Source organism: Podarcis pityusensis (genome assembly GCF_964106645.2).
Source record: "Podarcis pityusensis genome assembly, chromosome: 13".
Lineage (NCBI taxonomy): Eukaryota > Metazoa > Chordata > Lepidosauria > Squamata > Lacertidae > Podarcis > Podarcis pityusensis.
In genome coordinates, this window is record NC_138038.1 from 53,270,436 (window position 1) to 53,288,714 (window position 18,279).

At 52.9% G+C, this 18,279-nt stretch overlaps 2 protein-coding genes across 5 annotated transcripts in view; one reads left to right on the forward strand and one right to left on the reverse strand.

The window, feature by feature from the left end:
- Nucleotides 1–117: 117 nt before the first annotated feature.
- MEPCE (methylphosphate capping enzyme) lies at nucleotides 118–12,422 on the reverse strand. The gene is made up of 4 exons (XM_080979742.1): nucleotides 10,424–12,422; nucleotides 5,739–5,957; nucleotides 2,493–2,619; nucleotides 118–1,296 (listed from the first exon to the last, which is right to left on the reverse strand). Exons 1-4 carry the CDS (start codon nucleotides 12,071–12,073, stop codon nucleotides 1,244–1,246), a joined length of 2,049 nt encoding a protein of 682 aa, XP_080835868.1. The 5' UTR covers nucleotides 12,074–12,422; the 3' UTR covers nucleotides 118–1,243.
- Nucleotides 12,423–16,769: 4,347 nt separating this feature from the next.
- Nucleotides 16,770–18,279, forward strand: part of ZCWPW1 (zinc finger CW-type and PWWP domain containing 1) — a 36,544-nt gene continuing 35,034 nt past the window's right edge. The window contains exon 1 of one of the 4 annotated variants that reach the window (XM_080979758.1): nucleotides 16,770–16,793. The gene's annotated coding sequence lies outside the window, so the exon portion shown is untranslated. The other 3 variants (XM_080979759.1, XM_080979756.1, XM_080979757.1) reach the window with 3 other exon arrangements.

Consider the following 18,279-nt stretch of genomic DNA (forward strand, 5'->3'; position numbering starts at 1 on the left):
GGTGGCGTGTCTTCGCCTGAACGCCAACAGCCGCCCTCGAGTCTCTCTTAAAAAACCGCGCAGACCCTCTTCCCCCGAATGTGGCGTTTGGCCCAACCTGCACACAAAACACATAGATTGGTAATAATCCGTAGGCTTTTATTTATATATAGAATCAACTTTTTTTTTTTTAAAGAAAGAACTCCAGAGAAGGGGTCCCCTTCAGATACACCCCCAAAAAGGCAGAAAGGTTCCCCAGAAAGGTGGTGTTTTTTTCGTGGGAAACAAGATGGTGGTGGTGTTGTTAAAAGTCGTCTCCCCGTCACACGCTGAAGGCAACACTCTGCTGAGCAAGGCATCAGACTTGACGAAGATGGGCAGGGTACGTCCGCAATCCAGGCATGCGTCTTCCTGCTGGCTGTGTGGGGGCAGAATCCTCGTTGCCCCAGGGACTCTGGAGTAGGGAGAGGGGAGGCCTTGAACATCTGCTGCTGGCCAAGGCAGGGGAGCGCCCCCCCCGCTCCCCAATACAGATGTTAAGACACCCTTTGCAGGAGGTGGGTGGAAGCAGCAACGAAAGGCTAGGTTTCCCTGTTCTTCTTCCAACCCAACCTGAAGCTATCAAGGGACGATCGGTGCCGCAGATGCCCCCCTTTTGCACCAGCTTTTGAATTCTTCTCTCTCCCTGGCTGCGGTGCTGGTGGGAGTTGTAGCACAGCAGCGCCCAGAAGGCGCCCGCTGGGACGTGGACGCCTCTTGAACAGGAAATGGCAAAAGGGACAGAGAAAGAACTTCTTCTGCTGTGCTAAAACTCCCAGCCATCCGGTCTCCCAGCTGCCCACCCTGCCTCTTCCCCCCCAAATGTTGCTAAACTGTTGGCTTGAGCGACAGGGAGCTGAGCACCCGACATATTGGGGGTGGGGGAGCTGCAGCCCATGCTCTCCCCGCTCCAGGGACTAAGAAAACGACACCTCGGTGCAAACGCCACCCCCCTGGAGTGCACCCCATAACCTCTCAACCCCCCACCCCACCCCATAACAGTAGTCAAGGTCCTGCTCCAGGGCGAATCTCCGCTGCCCCACTGCAGTCTCTGGCTGTCTTTGAAGTCTGGCTTGCTCCGTCCTGGCCGGGAGGAAAGGCTCTCCCCTCTGCCAGCAAAGTGTCCAACATTCATCCGTGAGGGGGGTCGCGTTAGCCCCCCCCCCGGCCCCAGCAAGTGGCTGATTCGAAAAGGAGGGGCGAGGCGTCAGCGGCAGAGACGCTCTCAGTGGGCGCCAGGGCCGGCCTTGTGGAAGAGATAGATGGGTCGCTGGAATCCTGCGGGGAAGAGGAGAAGAGTTAAGGAGGCGGCAGAGGGTGCGTTGAGAAGCCCCCCACCCCTTGAAAAACCTCAGGAAGCCTGGAAGAGGGGCCTCTAGAGCAGTGCTTCCCAAAGGGGGTGGTGCTGCCCCCACATGGAGGGCAGTGGAATTAACTCCATGGCCTCTGGAGATCTCAGTGGCTTATCAAGACTTTGGAAAGCTGCCATCACGGAATGAAGCTCGCTCATCCATTTTGTCGAATTGAACCCACTAAGTTTTAATTGGGCTTTGAACGGACGTGCAATTAATTGCTACCATTTTGAACTCGGCTGCGCCATTCGCTTCCTTAGTGGGCTGTGCAAATCGCCACTAGGCATAATGGGCTGGGGTTTTTTGCAGGGTAATACAGTGGTAAAGGTAAAGGGACCCCTGACCATTAGGTCCAGTCGTGACCGACTCTGGGGTTGTGGCGGTCATCTCGCTTTATTGGCCAAGGGAGCTGGCGTGCAGCTTCCGGGTCATGTGCCCAGCATGACTAAGACGGTTCTGGCGAACCAGAGCAGCGCACGGAAACGCAGTTTACCTTCCCGCCAGAGCGGTACCTATTTATCTACTTGCACTTTGATCGGCAAGTCCTAGGCTCTGTGGTTTAATCCACAGCGCCACCCGCATCCCAATAGAGTGGTACCTCGGGTTAAGTACTTAATTCGTTCCGGAGGTCCGTTCTTAACCTGAAACTGTTCTTTACCTGAAGCACCACTTTAGCTAACGGGGCCTCCTGCTGCCGGAGCTCTGCCGGAGCACGATTTCTGTTCTCATCCTGAAGCAAAGTTCTTAACCTGAAGCACTATTTCTGGGTTAGTGAAGTCTGTAACCTGAAGCGTATGTAACCTGAAGCGTATGTAACCCAAAGTACCACTGTATTCCAGTGGTTACCCTCCCCGCCCCCAAAATGCAGGTTGTCTGCTGCTTCCATTCTGTCCAATCTCACAATCTAGACCCTCCCTCCATTTCTCTCTCTTTTTGAAAACTCTCAGGGCCTGTTGCAATTCAGCTCAGAGTCAAGCCTAGCCCAGGATTTAAGAGGTTCTCAGGGCAGCACAACTGAAGGCTGCAAACCTCACCCCTCTAGACCCTCGCCTTATAAACATGTGAGGTGGGGCTCCCCTTCTTCCTGCTCCCACCCAGAGGTTCACTTCAGGGGCTTGATACCTTTCGATGTGTTCCTTGGTGTAGCCACCAATTCGTAGCTGCAGAAGCCCACTTCCGGCGAAGTCAGGTAAGAGGGGAACTGGTCTGGTTTCAGCTTGATCCGGTAGTAATGCCTGCATATTGTTTCCTGGGAAAGGAGGGAGAAGAAATCAGTGCCGGCAGCGGCCACAGCGTACGACTGTATGATGCAGTAGGTGGTGTTGCAGGGATTTATGTATAGGTTTGGGGGGGGGTTGCCCCTCCAGCAGATATCATGCACATGCAGCCCACTACCAAAACCAGCACAATCACTTTTGGGACTTTTGTGATTTGTCCCCACAAAACACTTCGTCGCAGTTTCTTCCTATCTATTCAAAGGGCCTTTGCTGCACAACACCAAATGTAAGAATTCACTGATCAATGGATCTCTGTGCTGGCTCACAGGGAAAACTTCAGAAATTCATATAGACCTGTGAGCTCAGCTGCTCAGCAGCCCCTCTGCCTGAGTGATAATTCCTGGCATCCTGATACCTGAGTGCCAGACAGGTGGTCATTCCAGAAATAACAAACCCAGATGAAGACAAAAGGGTGTGATTAACTTGGCTGGAAAACAGGGAAATGTAGATATATTTTTTGTTACACTTGATGGGTGTTTGGTGGAGGGCAAGGAGAACCATGGGGCAGGGTCCAGGATGCTCAGATTACTGCCGCCAGACCTCCCCTTTCATGATATAACTGTGATGTAGTTTGGGGAGGGGGGTAACATGAGGATTAGCAGCTAATAAAAGTTTGGGTTCTCTTTTGTTCGGGGCTTCCCTCTTGCTTCACCTGGTGGCAGGTGGGAGTCCTGTGGCGACAGTCTTCAGTCAAGACCAAGCCTACTGGCTGCTGTTTTGCTCTGCTATTCCTGGCTGGTGTCCTTGTTTTTTGTCCAAGGGAGCCCTCAGATTTCTCCGTTAACAGCCCCGAGCATGTGCAGAGTGCTCTGGCCCTTGACCCAAACAGAAAACACAACTGGCTCTGAACACGTTTGGGATGACATAGCAGACCCTGGCATCCCTCGTTTCGCATGAGGGAGGGGCAGAGGCGTGGATGCAGAAAGTCCAAAGTTGCTTCCTTGCTCCTGTTTTGGATCCTGACCACGTCCTCCCACAAGGATGCCAAAAATTAGAGCGGAGAAGAGGAACTTAGCAGCAGGAAGGGATTGTGCCACGTCAATCTCACCTGGTCGCTTGGCCCAGGGGCAAATGGCTCGTGGTTAAGCTTAGTGACCTCTGCCTGTTGGGCACCGTGATCAACCCCCCCCCCCCCCCCAAGTTGGCTGCTCCCTTGAGCCCACCTCTGCCTCTCTCCTCCCTGCTATCTTTATTTCTCTCTGGCATCCTCGAACAGGCAAGGCTGGCGGTTTCGGCCTGGGCTGCTGAACTGCAGCAAGGCCTTCCGGGTAGGAGCGATATGGTGATGCGAGAGCCATCTTCAGATATCTGAAGGGCCATCACGTGGACGGTGCAGCGAGCTTGCTTTCTGTTGCCCTGGAAGGGGTGGGGGACCCAAAGCAACAGACCCGAAGGACGGGAAAGGAGGTTCTGCCTAAACAGCAGGAAGAACTTCCTGGGAACTGTTCCTGGAGGAAGAACTGCGAGGGGAGAGACTCCATCAGGCAAGGCCTCCTTCCACCTGCCTTGCCCTAGTCTCTGCTTCTCAATGTGTATTGTATTGTTTTATGTACTGTGGCTTGCCGTTGTTTTATTGATTATAGTTTAGATATTATTGTAACTGTTGGGTGGGTTTCTGTTTAACTTTTATATGCTGATATTATTATTTTATACTATTCTAATGATCGTTGAATGTTACTCTTTTGATGGAGGTTGCCTATTTTAAAGTTATGTTTTATTATCACATTTTTGTATTGCATCAGATCGTTATAAGATGTACATTTTTTCTTTCTTCGGCTTGTAAACCGCCTTGAGTATTGTAAGATAGAAAGGCGGTATACAAATTAAAAATGATGATGATGCCCTCGGTAGATGGCGCGCTCTCCTTCGTAGGTTTTTAAGCAGGGGTTGGGGCAGGGGGGCTGCCTGCCAAGGATCCTTTAGCTGCGATTCCTGCATTGCAGGAGGTAGGTGTGGATGGCCCTCAAAGGTCGCTTGCAATTTCAGGACTCAAGAGTCCCAAAATTGTAGAATTGGAAGGGATCCGGAGGGTCATCTCGGCCAGCCCCTTTGCACTGCAGAATCCTGCCCGCAGCCATCCCTGGGTGGGCTCGAACCACCAACCTTCTGGTTAACAGCCAGACGCACAGATCTACTGTGCCACCTGCACCCAATGCTGCTGCGATTTCCCTGGGCCACATGGCAGACAGGCCTGTATCTCAAGGAGGGCAGCAATGCCCGACTGCCCCACTAGGAACTGGCCACACTAAGCCACCTGCCTACAATAATAATTAATTTTTGTTGTTATTTATATCCCACAGGTCTGGGTGGGTTATGCCACATACAGTGGTACCTCTGGATACAAACAGGATCCGTTCCAGAGCCCCGTTTGCACCCAGAAGCGAATGCAACCCGTGACTGCGCGCCTGGTGATTCTCAGCTTTCGCGTGTGACGTCATTTTGACTGTCTGCACATGCGTAAGCAGCAAAACCCAGAAGTAATGAGCTCCGTTACTTCCGGGTTGCCGCGGAGCGCAACCCGAAAGCGCTCAACCTGAAGCACATTTAACACGAGGTATGGCTGTATAGTTAAAGCTCTGGTTTTCCCAGTAGTGATGTACGGAAGTGAGAGCTGGACCACAAAGAAGGCTGATCGCCAAAGAATGGATGCTTTTGAATTCTGGTGCTGGAGGAGACTCTTGAGAGTCCCATGGACTGCAAGAAGATCCAACCTCTCCATTCTGAAGGAAATCAGCCCTGAGTGCTCACTGGAAGGACAGATCCTGAAGCTGAGGCTCCAGCACTTTGGCCACCTCATGAGAAGAGAAGACTCCCTGGAAAAGACCCTGATGTTGGGAAAGATGGAGGGCGCAAGGAGAAGGGGACGACAGAGGACGAGATGGTGGGACAGTGTTCTCGAAGCTACCAGCATGAGTTTGACCAAACTGCAGGAGGCAGTGGAAGACAGGAGGGCCTGGTGTGCTCTGGTCCAGGGGGTCACGAAGAGGCGGACACGACTAAACAACAACATGGCTGTACAAGAGATGAGGAGGCAGAGGAAGCCAAGCTCTCCGCCCCCCCCCCCAGCCCAGCTTCAAACCTCTGGGCTCACCGTCAGGTTCTTCCTCTTGCCGTAGGAGGACCAGGCCTGGGGTTCGAGGATCAGGATTCCGCCCGGGTGCAGGTGGCGGTAGAACCGCTTGAAGAGGCGCTTGAGGCCCTCGTCGCCCCAGTTGAGGTGCACCCACTTGGTGAGGCTGAGGCACAGGATCACGTCGTACTCGGGCTTCTGGGCCTCCAGCAGCTCGTCCTGCTCCAGCACGTAGTTGCCCTGCAAGGGGGAATGTGGAAGAGAAAAAGTAGGGAGGGAGATCCATTAGAGAAGGCCAGCTGAAGACTAACCCGCTAGATGCACATTCTGCTGCCCAAAGGGCGGCCCACGTTGGCGCCCTCTCCCCAGCGCAGTCCAAATGCCAACTGCCCCATCCCTCACCAAAATGAATAAAAATAAGAGAGCCGGTCTCCTTGCACAATCTCCACTGCACATGTTGAAAGTCTAAGGCAGGCTCTCCAAACAGGAAAAGTGTAGCAAGGCCACAGTCTCCCCTCAGCTGAGCAAAAAACCAGACTCCAGAACATGGGTAAAGGTAAAGGGACCCCTGACCATTAGGTCCAGTCGTGGCCGACTCTGATGTTGCGGCACTCATCTCGCTTTACTGGACGAGGGAGCCGGCATGCAGCTTCCGGGTCATGTGGCCAGCAGGACTGAGCCACTTCTGGCGAACCAGAGCAGCGCATGGAAACACCATTCACCTTCCCGCCGGAGTGGTACCTATTTATCTACTTGCACTGGTGTGCTTTCAAACTGCTAGGTTGGCAGGAGCAGGGACCGAGCAACGGGAGCTCACCCCGTTGTGGGGATTCGAACCGCTGACCTTCCGATCGGCAAGCCCTGGTCTCAGTGGTTTAACCCACCCGCATCAGAACATGGGTAGCAGGAGAGAAAGTGCTATTCTGTGCCCCACCCCCTGCAAAACAAGCAAACAAACCTAACACAATAGTCCCGTAAGAACACAAGGAGAATGTGGTGGTTCAGGCCAAAGTGGGCCCCTGTAGTCCAGCATCCTATTCTCACTGTGGCCAACCAGATGCCCCAGTCTGCCAATTAAGCCACTTCCAACACCTTGGCTAGATAGCTCTGGAACTAGCCCTGGCAGCGAGAGGGGCAACCTCACCCAGAGAGAGAGGGGTGAATATTGTCTAGGCAAGTCCACTCTTCTGCTCCTGCTGGGACAGGGAAGAGGGCCAGGAACACAGCTAGGTTTTAATCACAAACGTTTGGGGGGAGTTTATTGGATTGTTTTTATTTTATAGTGTTTTGTGCTCTCATTTTGTCTTTTTATGTTGTGAACCGCCCCTCTGATCTTTGGCAGTACAGAGGTACCTTGGGTTACATACGCTTCAGGTTACAGACTCCGCTAACCCAGAAATATTACCTCGGGTTAAGAACTTTGCTTCAGGGTGAGAACAGAAATGGCGACACGGCGGCAGTGGGAGGCCCCGTTAGCTAAAGTGGTACCTCAGGTTAAGAACAGTTTCAGGTTAAGAACGGACCTCCAGAACGAATTAAGTTCTTAACCTGAAGTACCACTGTATACAAATTTAATAAACAATAGTAGTAGTAGTAGTAGTAGTAGTAGTGCTGGTGGTAATGGTAATAATAATAATAATAATAATAATAATAATAATAATATGGTGGTACCTCGGGTTAAGAACTTAATTTGTTCTGGAGGTCTGGGTTAACCTGAAACTGTTTTGTTTTTTTTTTATAATTTTTTATTAAAGTTTTAAACAACATAAGAAAAGAAAAGAAAAAAAAACACACACGAAAAACAGTACAAAACTCAACAATAAAAAACACAAAGCATAACAATTAAAAACAAACTCTCTTTTCCATTTCCAATTTTAAATTACTTATTTTCTGGACTTCCTCATACCTCCCTGTTAACCCGAGGTACCACTTTAGCTAATGGGGCCTCCCGTTGCAGTGCAATTTCTGTTCTCATCCTGAAGCAAAGTTCTTAACCCAAGGTACTATTTCTCGGTTAGCGGAGTCTGTAACCTGAAGCGTCCGTAACCCGAGGTACCACTGTAATCAGAGGCAGCACCTGTTGGCAAAGGCGCAGCATGAAGTATTTTTTCCAGAGTTGCAAAGGCCCCAAACTCTGACCACTTCACACACACACACACACACACACACACACTCTCTGCTTTCCAGGGTTGAAAGTGTCTCTTTCACACGTCACCCTCGCTGGACCTGTCGGGTGGGTGGGAAGCCAGCCAGCCCCAATCAACCTCTGTATAGCTTTCCAGTGGGCAGAGCTAATCAGCAGCTTGGCTGCAGAAGGAGACAGCCAAGAGATCCTGCCCGCCCACCTATGTGGCAGAGGGCTGCTCAGCTCCAACAGAGCTCCTTGCTCAGGGGGAATTGGGCTTGTTGTTAGGCCAGATGAGGCGGGGACGACACTTGATCTCCCCTTTGAGCCCAGCGCATCAAAGGCTGAGGGCAGGCTGCAGTCACAACAGCACAGGGGAGGGTTTCTTTATGAACAAGGTGCCTGGGCAAGATTTCAGCTGAGCTCTCCCTTTCCTCCTCCTGCAGAGCGTCCTTCCAATTTCTGCAGGAAGGCCATCCTGGCCTCAACTTGACTGCAACTCCGCTGCCAACGCAACCAAGGATCCTCCTCTCTGTACATTTTCTCCCACATGGCTGCCGCCAGGCACCAGGGGGCCCTGTCATGCCAACGCTTTACACAGAAGGAGAAGCCATTAAGACGCACGTGATTTGTGGCCTGTTCCACCCAGCGCCGCCTGGCTCCGGGTAAAGGGTGTCTCTGCTGTAGCTGCCCAAGATCCTGCAAGCGGAGGTGCCAAGGGGCGACCGTGGGCTCCCTTCCTCCCCGGGAAGTCCCATTGCCCGCTCAATGGGACAAACTTAAAAGAGTAACAAGGAGGCACCCCCCCCCCCGCAAAAAAACAAAACCCAAGCAATTGTCAGGACATCCTTTTCCCTACCATCTCCATCCCTGGAGAAACATTAAGCAAACAGGTCCAGTCAAGGAACTGAAGTTAAACTGCGGAACTCCCTCCCACATGGCCACCAGCCTGGATGGCATTAGAAGAGAACTAGGCAAATTCATGGAGGAGAGGGCTAGGCCCTAGACGGCCTAGGACCCTCGTACCTACGGGACCGCCTCTCCTGATATGTCCCACAGAGGAACTTACGGTCTTCAAACAAAAACATCTTGAAGGTCCCAGGCCACAGAGAGGTTAGGCTGGCCTCCACCAGAGCCAGGGCTTTTTCGGCTGTGGCTCCAATCTGGTGGAACACTCTGCCACAAGAGACCAGGGCCCTGCGGGACTTGACATCTTTCTGCAGGGCCTCCAAGACAGAGCTGTTCCACCAGGCCTTTAGCCAGGGCACAGCCTAACTCCCTCCTCTGGCAATCTTCACAGAACATCTAGCCCAATGGTTGCCATTAATTTGATTGGAATTAATTTTATAATGAAATGATTTTAGAATGTTTTATCGTTTTAGTGTTGTTAGCCGCTCTGAGCCCGGCTTCGGCTGGGGAGGGCGGGATATAAATAAAATTTATTATTATTATTATTATTATTATTGATGGCTACTTGTCACAATTGTCCACAGTCAGAGGCAGCAATGCGTCTGAATGTCAGCCGCTGGAAATCGCAAGCCACCATCAGCAACAGAGAGGGGAAAGGGAACTAAATCGCCAAACTGCACTGGGCATGAACGCAAGAACAGCCTGTTGGATCAAGCCAGTGGCCCATCCACCTTGTTTTCACAGGGGCCAATTAGATGATTACAAGAAGCCCGAAAGCGGAATTCAAGCGCAAGAGCTCTCTTTCCCCTCCTGCGGCCTTGAGCAACCAGAATTCAGAGGATGATCTGTGCTATGGAAGCTGATCTGGCAACTGGATTTATTGCAGGCTCAAACAGTGATTGTTCTTAACGATCCAATTAACCGAGGGGGGGGGGACGTTCTACACCCCCACATTCACTCCTTGGAAGGAAGAAGCACATGGGTATTGGGTCTCACCTGCCTTGCCCCAAATCCTCCCAAAGGCCCAGTTCTTTGTGTGGGGCCTTGTGGCTTTCCCCAGGAAAAGCCTTTCTGCTGTTCCCAAACAGCTAAGCCAGATGCCTGGAGACCTTGGTCCAATCTTGCCCACTCCCCCTCCTCCTGGACAGGAAGTTGCCTCCTAATCCTCCCACCCCAATTGGGCCAATCATGTCACTCTGCCGAGGTCGCCCAGTAAGAAGAAAAAGCCTCATTGGCTCCTCCCTTCCGAGAGGTGGCCTTGGTAGAACAGGACGGGATGTTGCCGCCTCCTCCCCATCCTTATTCCTTCACGGCATGCCTGCACATGTAGGAAAGTAACTGCCATGTGGAACCCCCCCCCCGAATCTGCCCCCCCCGCTGTCTTGCAGGGGGTTGGGCTAGATGACCCCTGGTGAAATCTTCAAAGCCCACAATTCTAGAATTCTAAGCCTACCACCCCTTGCACTGAGGAATGCTGGGAAATGGCAGTTCTAAGGAATGTTGGGAAAAGGAACTGTGACAAGGCAACTGGTGCCAAATCAACTTTAAACTGGCGTATTTTAAAGTTGCACCTTAAAAGTCAGAGCTGAAAAAGCCAGGTTTTCAGACATCTTCCCTAGAGCTTCTACAAGCTGAGAAATCATAATTTTGGAGGTCTCCTCTCTCGCCTTACCTTGACGAAAAACACGTTGTTGGGGAAGACCGTGGCGTCCACCCCGTCCTGGGGTACCCTTGGTGCAGCGATGGGCCCTCGGCTGGCCATGAGGGAGGCCGGGAAGGTTTTCTTGGCACGCCTGGCCCCTTCGCTGTTGGTGCCACCACCATCGTGGTCCCGCTGCTGCTGCTCCTGCATCTCCTCCGAAAGGTAGTGCCGGATGTTCTGGCGGGCCGAGTGGATGAGGGCGCCGTCAATGTCCACCCCCACTATTCTGGCGGGCCCCCACTTCTTGGCCACGCTCAAGGTGAGGTGCCCCACGTTGCAGCCCACGTCCAGAACCTCCTTGCCCTGGAACCACTCGGGTTTCATCACCCGCAGGCGCGGGTCTTCGCAGTTGGGGTTGCGGTAGCCGTAGTACTTGCAGTAGTTGCCGTACTGGAACTTGTGGCGCGGCGGCTGGCGCCGGACCGACTGGCCAGAAGCAGCCGCAGGGTGGCGGCCCCTCGGCACGCTGTGCCCCCGGTCCGGGCTGCTTCGGCAGGGCTGCTCGCCGGACGTGGAGGCCCCCGGATGCCGGCCTCCTCCTCCTCCCTCTGACTTGCTACTAGTCCTGCGCCGCTTGCGGTGGTGGCGGCTGCTGCTGCTGCCCCCGGCCGTCCAGGAGGCCACAGAAGTGCCCGACGGTGTGGCGCCCCCAGAGGCCTGCTGCCCAGGCTGAGCCTCCCCTGCGGCCGGCAGCAGGGGCGACACCACCTCGTCCCGGCAGTTGATGGCCGTGTTGAGTTCGTAGGGCTGCGGCGTGGCCCCGTTACACGTCTTCTGGCACGCTTTGCACGAGGCGGGCAGCGGGGGTTTGCCGCCGCTTCCTTCCAGCCCGGCCGTCCCCCTCTGCGCCCCCCGGTGCCGGTGCCGCTTCCGCCCAGGCTTGACGGGCGACGCCAGCACCGGGGGGTCCTCCTGGGCGTTGTTGAGGCTCAGCGGGTCGGTGATGTCCTTGGGGATGAGGATCTCCACGGGGTCCCGTCCCTTGGCGGGCAGCGGCGAGGACTTGGGGGTCTCGGCGTTGACCGCCTGGTTGACGTCTTCGTCCAGGAGGCTGTTGAGGTTGAGGGGGTCGAAGATGTTGCCCCCCAGCAGGAACTCGGAGGGCAGCACCGGGTCGCACTCGGAGTTGACGCGCCGCCGGCGCTTGAAGGCCGGGTGCTTGAAGCCTCCGCCGGCGTTGCAGCTGCTGCGCCTCTTGCCCCCGCCGGGGGCCCGGGGCTGGTGGTGGGGCGGGGGCTGGAAGCCGTTGCGGGGCCGCTGCAGCTCGGAGACGCTGTCTTCCCCTTCCTCGGAGGCTGCTGCTGCGAAGGGACCCCCTCCTTTGGCTGGGGGTCTGCGCTGGGCGGGGGGGTGAGGGTCCTGGGGCCCCTGGTTCACCCTGGCAGAGGAGGGGCCCCTATGAGCAACTCCTCCTCCTGCTCCTGCTGCTGCTGGCTGGGCCTGGGCGTCCTCCTGGGGCAGCTCCGCCGGGGCGGCCCCCTGACGCAGCTGCACCAGGGGGACGTCCCCCCCTCCGGCCCCGCCCCCTCCTCCTCTGGGCGGGGGCTTGAGGAGGGGCGGCGGCGGGGCCGGCACTAAGAAGGTCTCCTTGTCCGCCGCCATCTCGATCATGCCTTGCATGGGGCGGAGGCGGAGGAGGCGGCACCGGCGGCGGGGAAAGGGTTAACGGGCCGGGAGCTCCTTCCTCGTCCGCCTCCCGCCGCACACTGAGCTCGAGGCTGCCGAGGCTCCTCCTCCCGCCCCGCGAGAGCCCCTCCTACGCCTGCGCCGTCGAGCTCGCCGCTCGTGCGCAGGCCCGGCGCGCGTGCGCAGTTCCCCCGGAATTTCAGGTCCCGGCGCGCACCAACAGACTCATCTCTCTCTCTCCGTGTCCGCTCCGCCCCAAAGTCCCTAGCGCATGCGCAGCTCCGCAGCTAGCCAGAGGGAGAGCGCTCCGCGCCCGCTGCTTTCCTGCGATGGCCAGCTCCCCCTGCGCTCGGGGTTTATATGCGCGGAGGGCGGGTCCGCCCGAGGGCACGCCCCCTCCCCGCAGAAAGGGCCAATCGGCGCTCGGAGCTGTCACCGCCCGCGTGGATTCTCGGCCAATCGGCGGCTGGGCCACAGGGCTCTCGAGGAGCCGCGGCCCCCCGCCTTCCTCCCGCCTTTTCGTTTCCCTGTGAGCCAATGAGGAAGCAAGGCCGGAGCACCTGCGGCCAATCAAGGCGCAACACTCCAAGCTAATTTTTCTCCCGAGTGTGGGTGAGGGTCCTCGTTTGCACGGGGCGGTCCTGCTCAAGCGCCTGCGGCAGCGTTACGTCAGGTTCCAAAGCCAGAAAAAGAAACGACCAACCTAGGCACATAATATTCCTGACAGATATTATTAATAAAAAAGTTCTCCGCGCAGGGCGAGCGCTGACAGCTGCGAAAAATATGCCCCCAAAATCTAATCAGTGTTTTTTCCAGGCATTGATTTAGTCACCTAACCAAGCTCCCGGATCTTTCCCCTCAGAAACATTGGCTCTTGCCAAGCGCTACGGACAGACTCCTCTTCAGTCTGAGGGGAAAGGCGCTGCGGAGTGTCAGCGCCTTTCGCCTTTGTGTATAATGAAACTCCACACAAACGCAAGCAAAGAACGTTGTTTTGGGTTTTTTTTAAGGCTCCCAATATGGACAGTTGTCAAGGGTCACGTGGCCTCGCTTCCCTAGGCCCCCGCCGCGCGCAAAGCCCCCTGGGACCTGTAGTTTGGGCTCGGAGGCTGAGGCTTTCGCGCATGCGCAGAGGCATATGCCCCCTCCACGAGCTCCTTTTATCTTTCGTGGAGAGCCGCGAACGTGGGAACGGTGCTGCACGCGCTCCTGAGCCTTTTGCCTTAGTGACTTCACGGGAGTGTTGTCGACGGGCCTTGGCAATCTTGGCGGAGGAGTAGGAAGCCGCCTCCTTTCGCTGCGATTCCTGCACCGAAGGGGGTTGGACTAGATGGCCTTTGGGGATCCCTTCCGACTCTGTTGATTGCGCTGGCTCGGTATTGCCAAGCACTGACTGGCAGCAGCAACAGCACTCCAGGGCCTCAGGCAGAGAAAGATCCCTTTCACATCACCTGTTACACAGAATTGTAGAGGTGAAAGGGAAGTCCCTCAAATATCACATAGTTGTTGCTGAGTCGTTTAGTCGTGTCCGCCTCTTCGTGACCCCCTGGACCAGAGCACACCAGGCACTCCTGCAGTTTGGTCAAACTCATGCTGGTCACTTCGAGAACACTGTCCCACCATCTCGTCCTCCGTCGTCCCCTTCTCCTTGTGCCCTCCATCTTTCCCAACATCAGGGTCTTTTCCAGGGAGTCTTCTCTTCTCATGAGGTGGCCAAAGTCTTGGAGCCTCAGCTTCAGGATCTGTCCTTCCAGTGAGCACTCAGGGCTGATTTCCTTCAGAATGGAGAGGTTTGATCTTCTTGCAGTCCATGGGACTCTCAAGAGTCTCCTCCAGCACCAGAATTCAAAAGCATCCATTCTTCGGCGATCAGCCTTCTTTATGGTCCAGCTCTCACTTCCATACATCACGACTGGGAAAACCAGAGCTTTAACTATACGGACCTTTGTTGGCAAGGTGATGTTTCTGCTTTTTAAGATGCTGTCTAGGTTTGTCATTGCTTTTCTCCCAAGAAGCAGGCGTCTTTTAATTTCGTGGCTGCTGTCACCATCTGCAGTGATCATGGAGCCCAAGAAAGTAAAATCTCTCACTGCCTCCATTTCTTCCCCTTCTATTTGCCAGGAGGTGATGGGACCTAGTTGCTAGACTGCAACTCCCATCAGGGGGGAGCCAAGGCCAATCTAGTCCACCCTCCTGCAAACACACGTGTTCGGAGGCTGCCCAGCCCTCTGCTTGAAACCCTGTATGGCAGGCATAGGCAAACTCATCCCTCCAGATGTTTTGGGACTACAACTCCCATCATCCCTGACCACTGGTCCTGTTAGCTAGGGATGATGGGAGTTGTAGTGCCAAAACATCTGGAGGGTAGAGTTTACCTATAACTGCTGTATGGGAAGAGAGAGAGAGAGAGAGAGTCGTTCACCTCCTCCTCCTGAGGAAACCTGTTCTGCAGTTGGAGCAGCTCGCTCAGTCTGTGCTTCTTCGTAGCACGAATTCCCCCCCTTCTCATTTCAGCCCCTTGCTTTGGATCTGACCCTCTGGAGCGGCGGGGAATCAAATTTAGGCTAGGAGGCCGTCTCAAGTCAGGCCACCCGTACAGCTAGCTCAGTGCTGTTGGCGTATATCTGAAGATTGTGTTCGCATCCGTTCGCCTCTTCAGTAGGCTAGGCAGCCTTAGGATTTGGTCTTCAGCACCCCTCTCCAACTTTGCCACCCTTCTGTCAATGCCCAGTATATTGATATTCTCACAGAATCATTGAGTTGGAAAAAGGTAAAGGGACCCCTGACCATTATGTCCAGTTGTGGCCGACTCTGGGGTTGCGGCGCTCATCTCGCTTTACTGGCCGAGGGAGCCGGCGTCCAGCTTCCGGGTCATGTGGCCAGCAGGACTAATCCGCTTCTGGCGAACCAGAGCAGCGCACGGAAACACTCCCACTCCTCATCCAAGTCCTAGTCTGACTACACTTGACTCTCACAGTGACTTTAGGCTGCTTTAAAAAAGGCCTGTCATAATTCACTTGGGAGAGCATTAGAGTCTTAATCTCAGGGTTGTGGGTTTGAGCCCCAGTTTGGGCAAAAGATTCCTGCGTTGCCAGAGGTTGATGATCCTCACAGCCCCTTCCAACTCCACATTTCAAATAACTGAAAGCCTCTCTTTACAATGAAAAAAGCAGGTTAATTCGTAATTGAAAACAAAATCTTGTTTGCCAACCTTGGAGCAAGGACGCTGAAGGTGCAGGGCACCCGTTTTCGAAATAAGCAAATGAGCCATCCTGTTTCCATGACGCTGTGATACAAACCAGAGTTAAAAGACACTACAGGAAGGGCTGTGTATAGAAGGTTTCTTTGAGGGTGTATGGAAACCAAGCCGTCTTCTGCTGCTTCTTAGCCTTTCCCCCAATGGGAAAACCCAACAGTGCATCTTCACTCAGCAATCAGGAAGTCTTACTGAAGTCCAGGGAGCTTTACTCAGGATCTGATTTCTTTCCGCAGGCCCTGTAAGACAGAGTTGTTCCGCCTGGCCTTTGGCTTGGAATCAACTTGATCCCCTCCCTCTCTTTCCTTTTTCCTTCTGTGATGGAACTCCTATTTGGGGACTTCCCTGGCTTTTTTCTGGCCCACATAGGACCAGTCTGGATAGTTGGCCTTGGTGAAGACGTGTCAATTTCATCCCCCCAAAAGTTTTTGATTTGAGTTTCTACTGAAATGAGGCTGCATTTTAATGCTGTGTTTTAATTTTGCTTTTAAGTTGTATTTTAATCAATTGTTTTTATACTTGGTGTTAGCTGCCCCGGTCTTGGCTGGGGAGGGCGGGGAATAAATAAAAATTATTATTATTGTTGTTGTTGTTATTACTCCCAAGTAAGCCAGTGGTGTTACAGCAGTTACCCTGGTTGCCTTCTGACCTGGAAGAGGCCTGGGTTCAAATAATAATAATAATCCAGTCTGAATAGTTGGCCTTGGTGAAGATTTGATGTTTTCATCCCCTAAATTTTTTGATTTGAGATTCTACTGAAACGAGGCTGCATTTTAATTCTGTTTTTAAGTTGTATTTTAATCAATTGTTTTTATACTCGGTGTTAGCTGCCCTGAGCCCGGCCTTGGCTGGGGAGGGCGGGGTATAAATAAAATTTATTATTATTATTAATACTCCCAAGTAAGCCAGTGGTGCTGCAGCGGTTACCCTGGTTGCCTTCTGACCTGGAAGAGGCCTGAGTTCAAATAATAATAATTAATAATAATAATAATAATAATAATAAATCCCCATTAAGTTCACTGGGGCGGCCTCACTATGAGCCTGCCTACCTCACAGGGCTGTTGTCAGGGACAAAATGGGGGGGGCACCATGTACATGCCCCCTTAAACTCCTTATTTATTGCTCAATGCAATAAATAAATAAATGGCACAGAAATGAAAAAAAAAGTCTTCGCTGCAGGAAGGAGAGCAAAGCAACGTGGGTTTATTTTCAGCAGCACCTCCCACTGCGCATGCGCGATGGATGGTGTCGCCAGGCTCTTTCCGCCCGGCCCCGACGAATCTGAGCATGCGCGAAGACCCGATGTGTTCCTTGAGGGCGAGCCGAGTCCTCCCTTCGCATCACCGCATTTCCAACTTCTCCCAGCGACGTGACCCGGATTGGGCTGCGGCGCGTGCGCAGTTCGGCTTCCTTTCCCCCCTCCTCGCGCCCCGCTCGCTGGAGCGAGGGTTGGTTAGGGTGAGGCGCGTGCCTGTGCGCGTGCGCGCCGCGGAGGGGTTTTTTTGTTTTTGTTTCGGCGCATGCGCGAGAGCGACCGGGGAGGCGTTGGGGGGGGGGAGGGGAAGGGGCGGGAAGGAAAAGGCGGCAAAATTCTAACCTGAAAAATCTTAAGCGCTTCCCCTCAGTCAGTTTCTGGTGAGGTAATTCAAAGGGAAGAAAAGCGCTACAGTTTGAGTCAAAGGGGGGGAAAAGCAGCAACCAAAGGCCTCTGATTACATATAAGAAGACTCATTTTGCGGGGGTTTTAGAATAAAATACCTCGCTGAGGAGAGGAGAGCGCCTTTTTCTGATAGGTATATGTGAGGAAAAAGGCAGCACCTCAGCATCCACTAATAATGATAACTTATTATTTATACCCTGCCCATCTGGCTGGGTTTCCCCAGCCACTCTGGGCAGCTCCCAGCAAAATATTAAAAACAGCATCTAACATTAATAATAATAATTTTTATTATTTATACCGTGCCCATCTGGCTGGGTTTCCCCAGCCACTCTGGGTGATTTCCAACAAAACACCAAAATACAATAACCTATTAAACATTAAAAGCTTCCCTAAACAGGGCTGCCTTCCGATGTCTTCTAAAAGTCAGATAGCTGTTTATTTCCTTGACATCTGATGGCCCCCAGATTTTGACATCATCATTATAAAGCACAACAAGCAATAAATGAGGTTTATTTTACCTCATGAAATTCTCCTCAGCGGCTCCTGGGTGCTTCGTGTGAGCCGAAAATAATAGTGGCGATAGGCAGCAGAAATAGTAATAATTACCAGTGCTGCAGATATCAAAACAGAGCCTTTCAGAAAGGGGCTTTTATACTCAGTTGGAATAATTAATGTTTACTTCAAAACTGAACGTTGCCTACCAGAAGCTTTATGTGTTTTGAGCCTTAAACTCACTTGCCAGTTTAAAAAGGGATCCAATGGATCTATCTATCTACATGATTCTATGAGAAATTTGATGTTATCTTGTGTAGTATGCGAAAAAGGGCATCAAAATTTGGCTCAAAGGCAGCAAAATGGTGTCTTAGAAAATAATTTAGGTTTATCCTTTGTGAGTACAATCCTGCCGACATTCACACTTTTCCCATTTCCGTTTATTTTCTTGCATCCCTTCAGCTCATGCTTCAACCTCTCCCACTGGGGGAAAAATGTATTTATTTCAGGTTACTTCATCCCAGCTTATTGCCAAAAGAGAAAAAAGTGCTTATGGACAATTAAAAAAACCAAAAAACAAACACAAGTAAACATCCTTAAAAACCAGCAATTGTCTAAAACAGGGAGATCTAGCAGCAAATACCAGTAAAATATACCGTAATTTAAAATAGAATAAAATGGTGGTAAAACAGTTGTACTGATAATATAAGAGGAGAAGGCAGCTTCTGCCTGGTAACCACCACATGCCTAATCTTCAAAGATGGCGGGTGAGGAGCAGGGATCCAAGCAGAT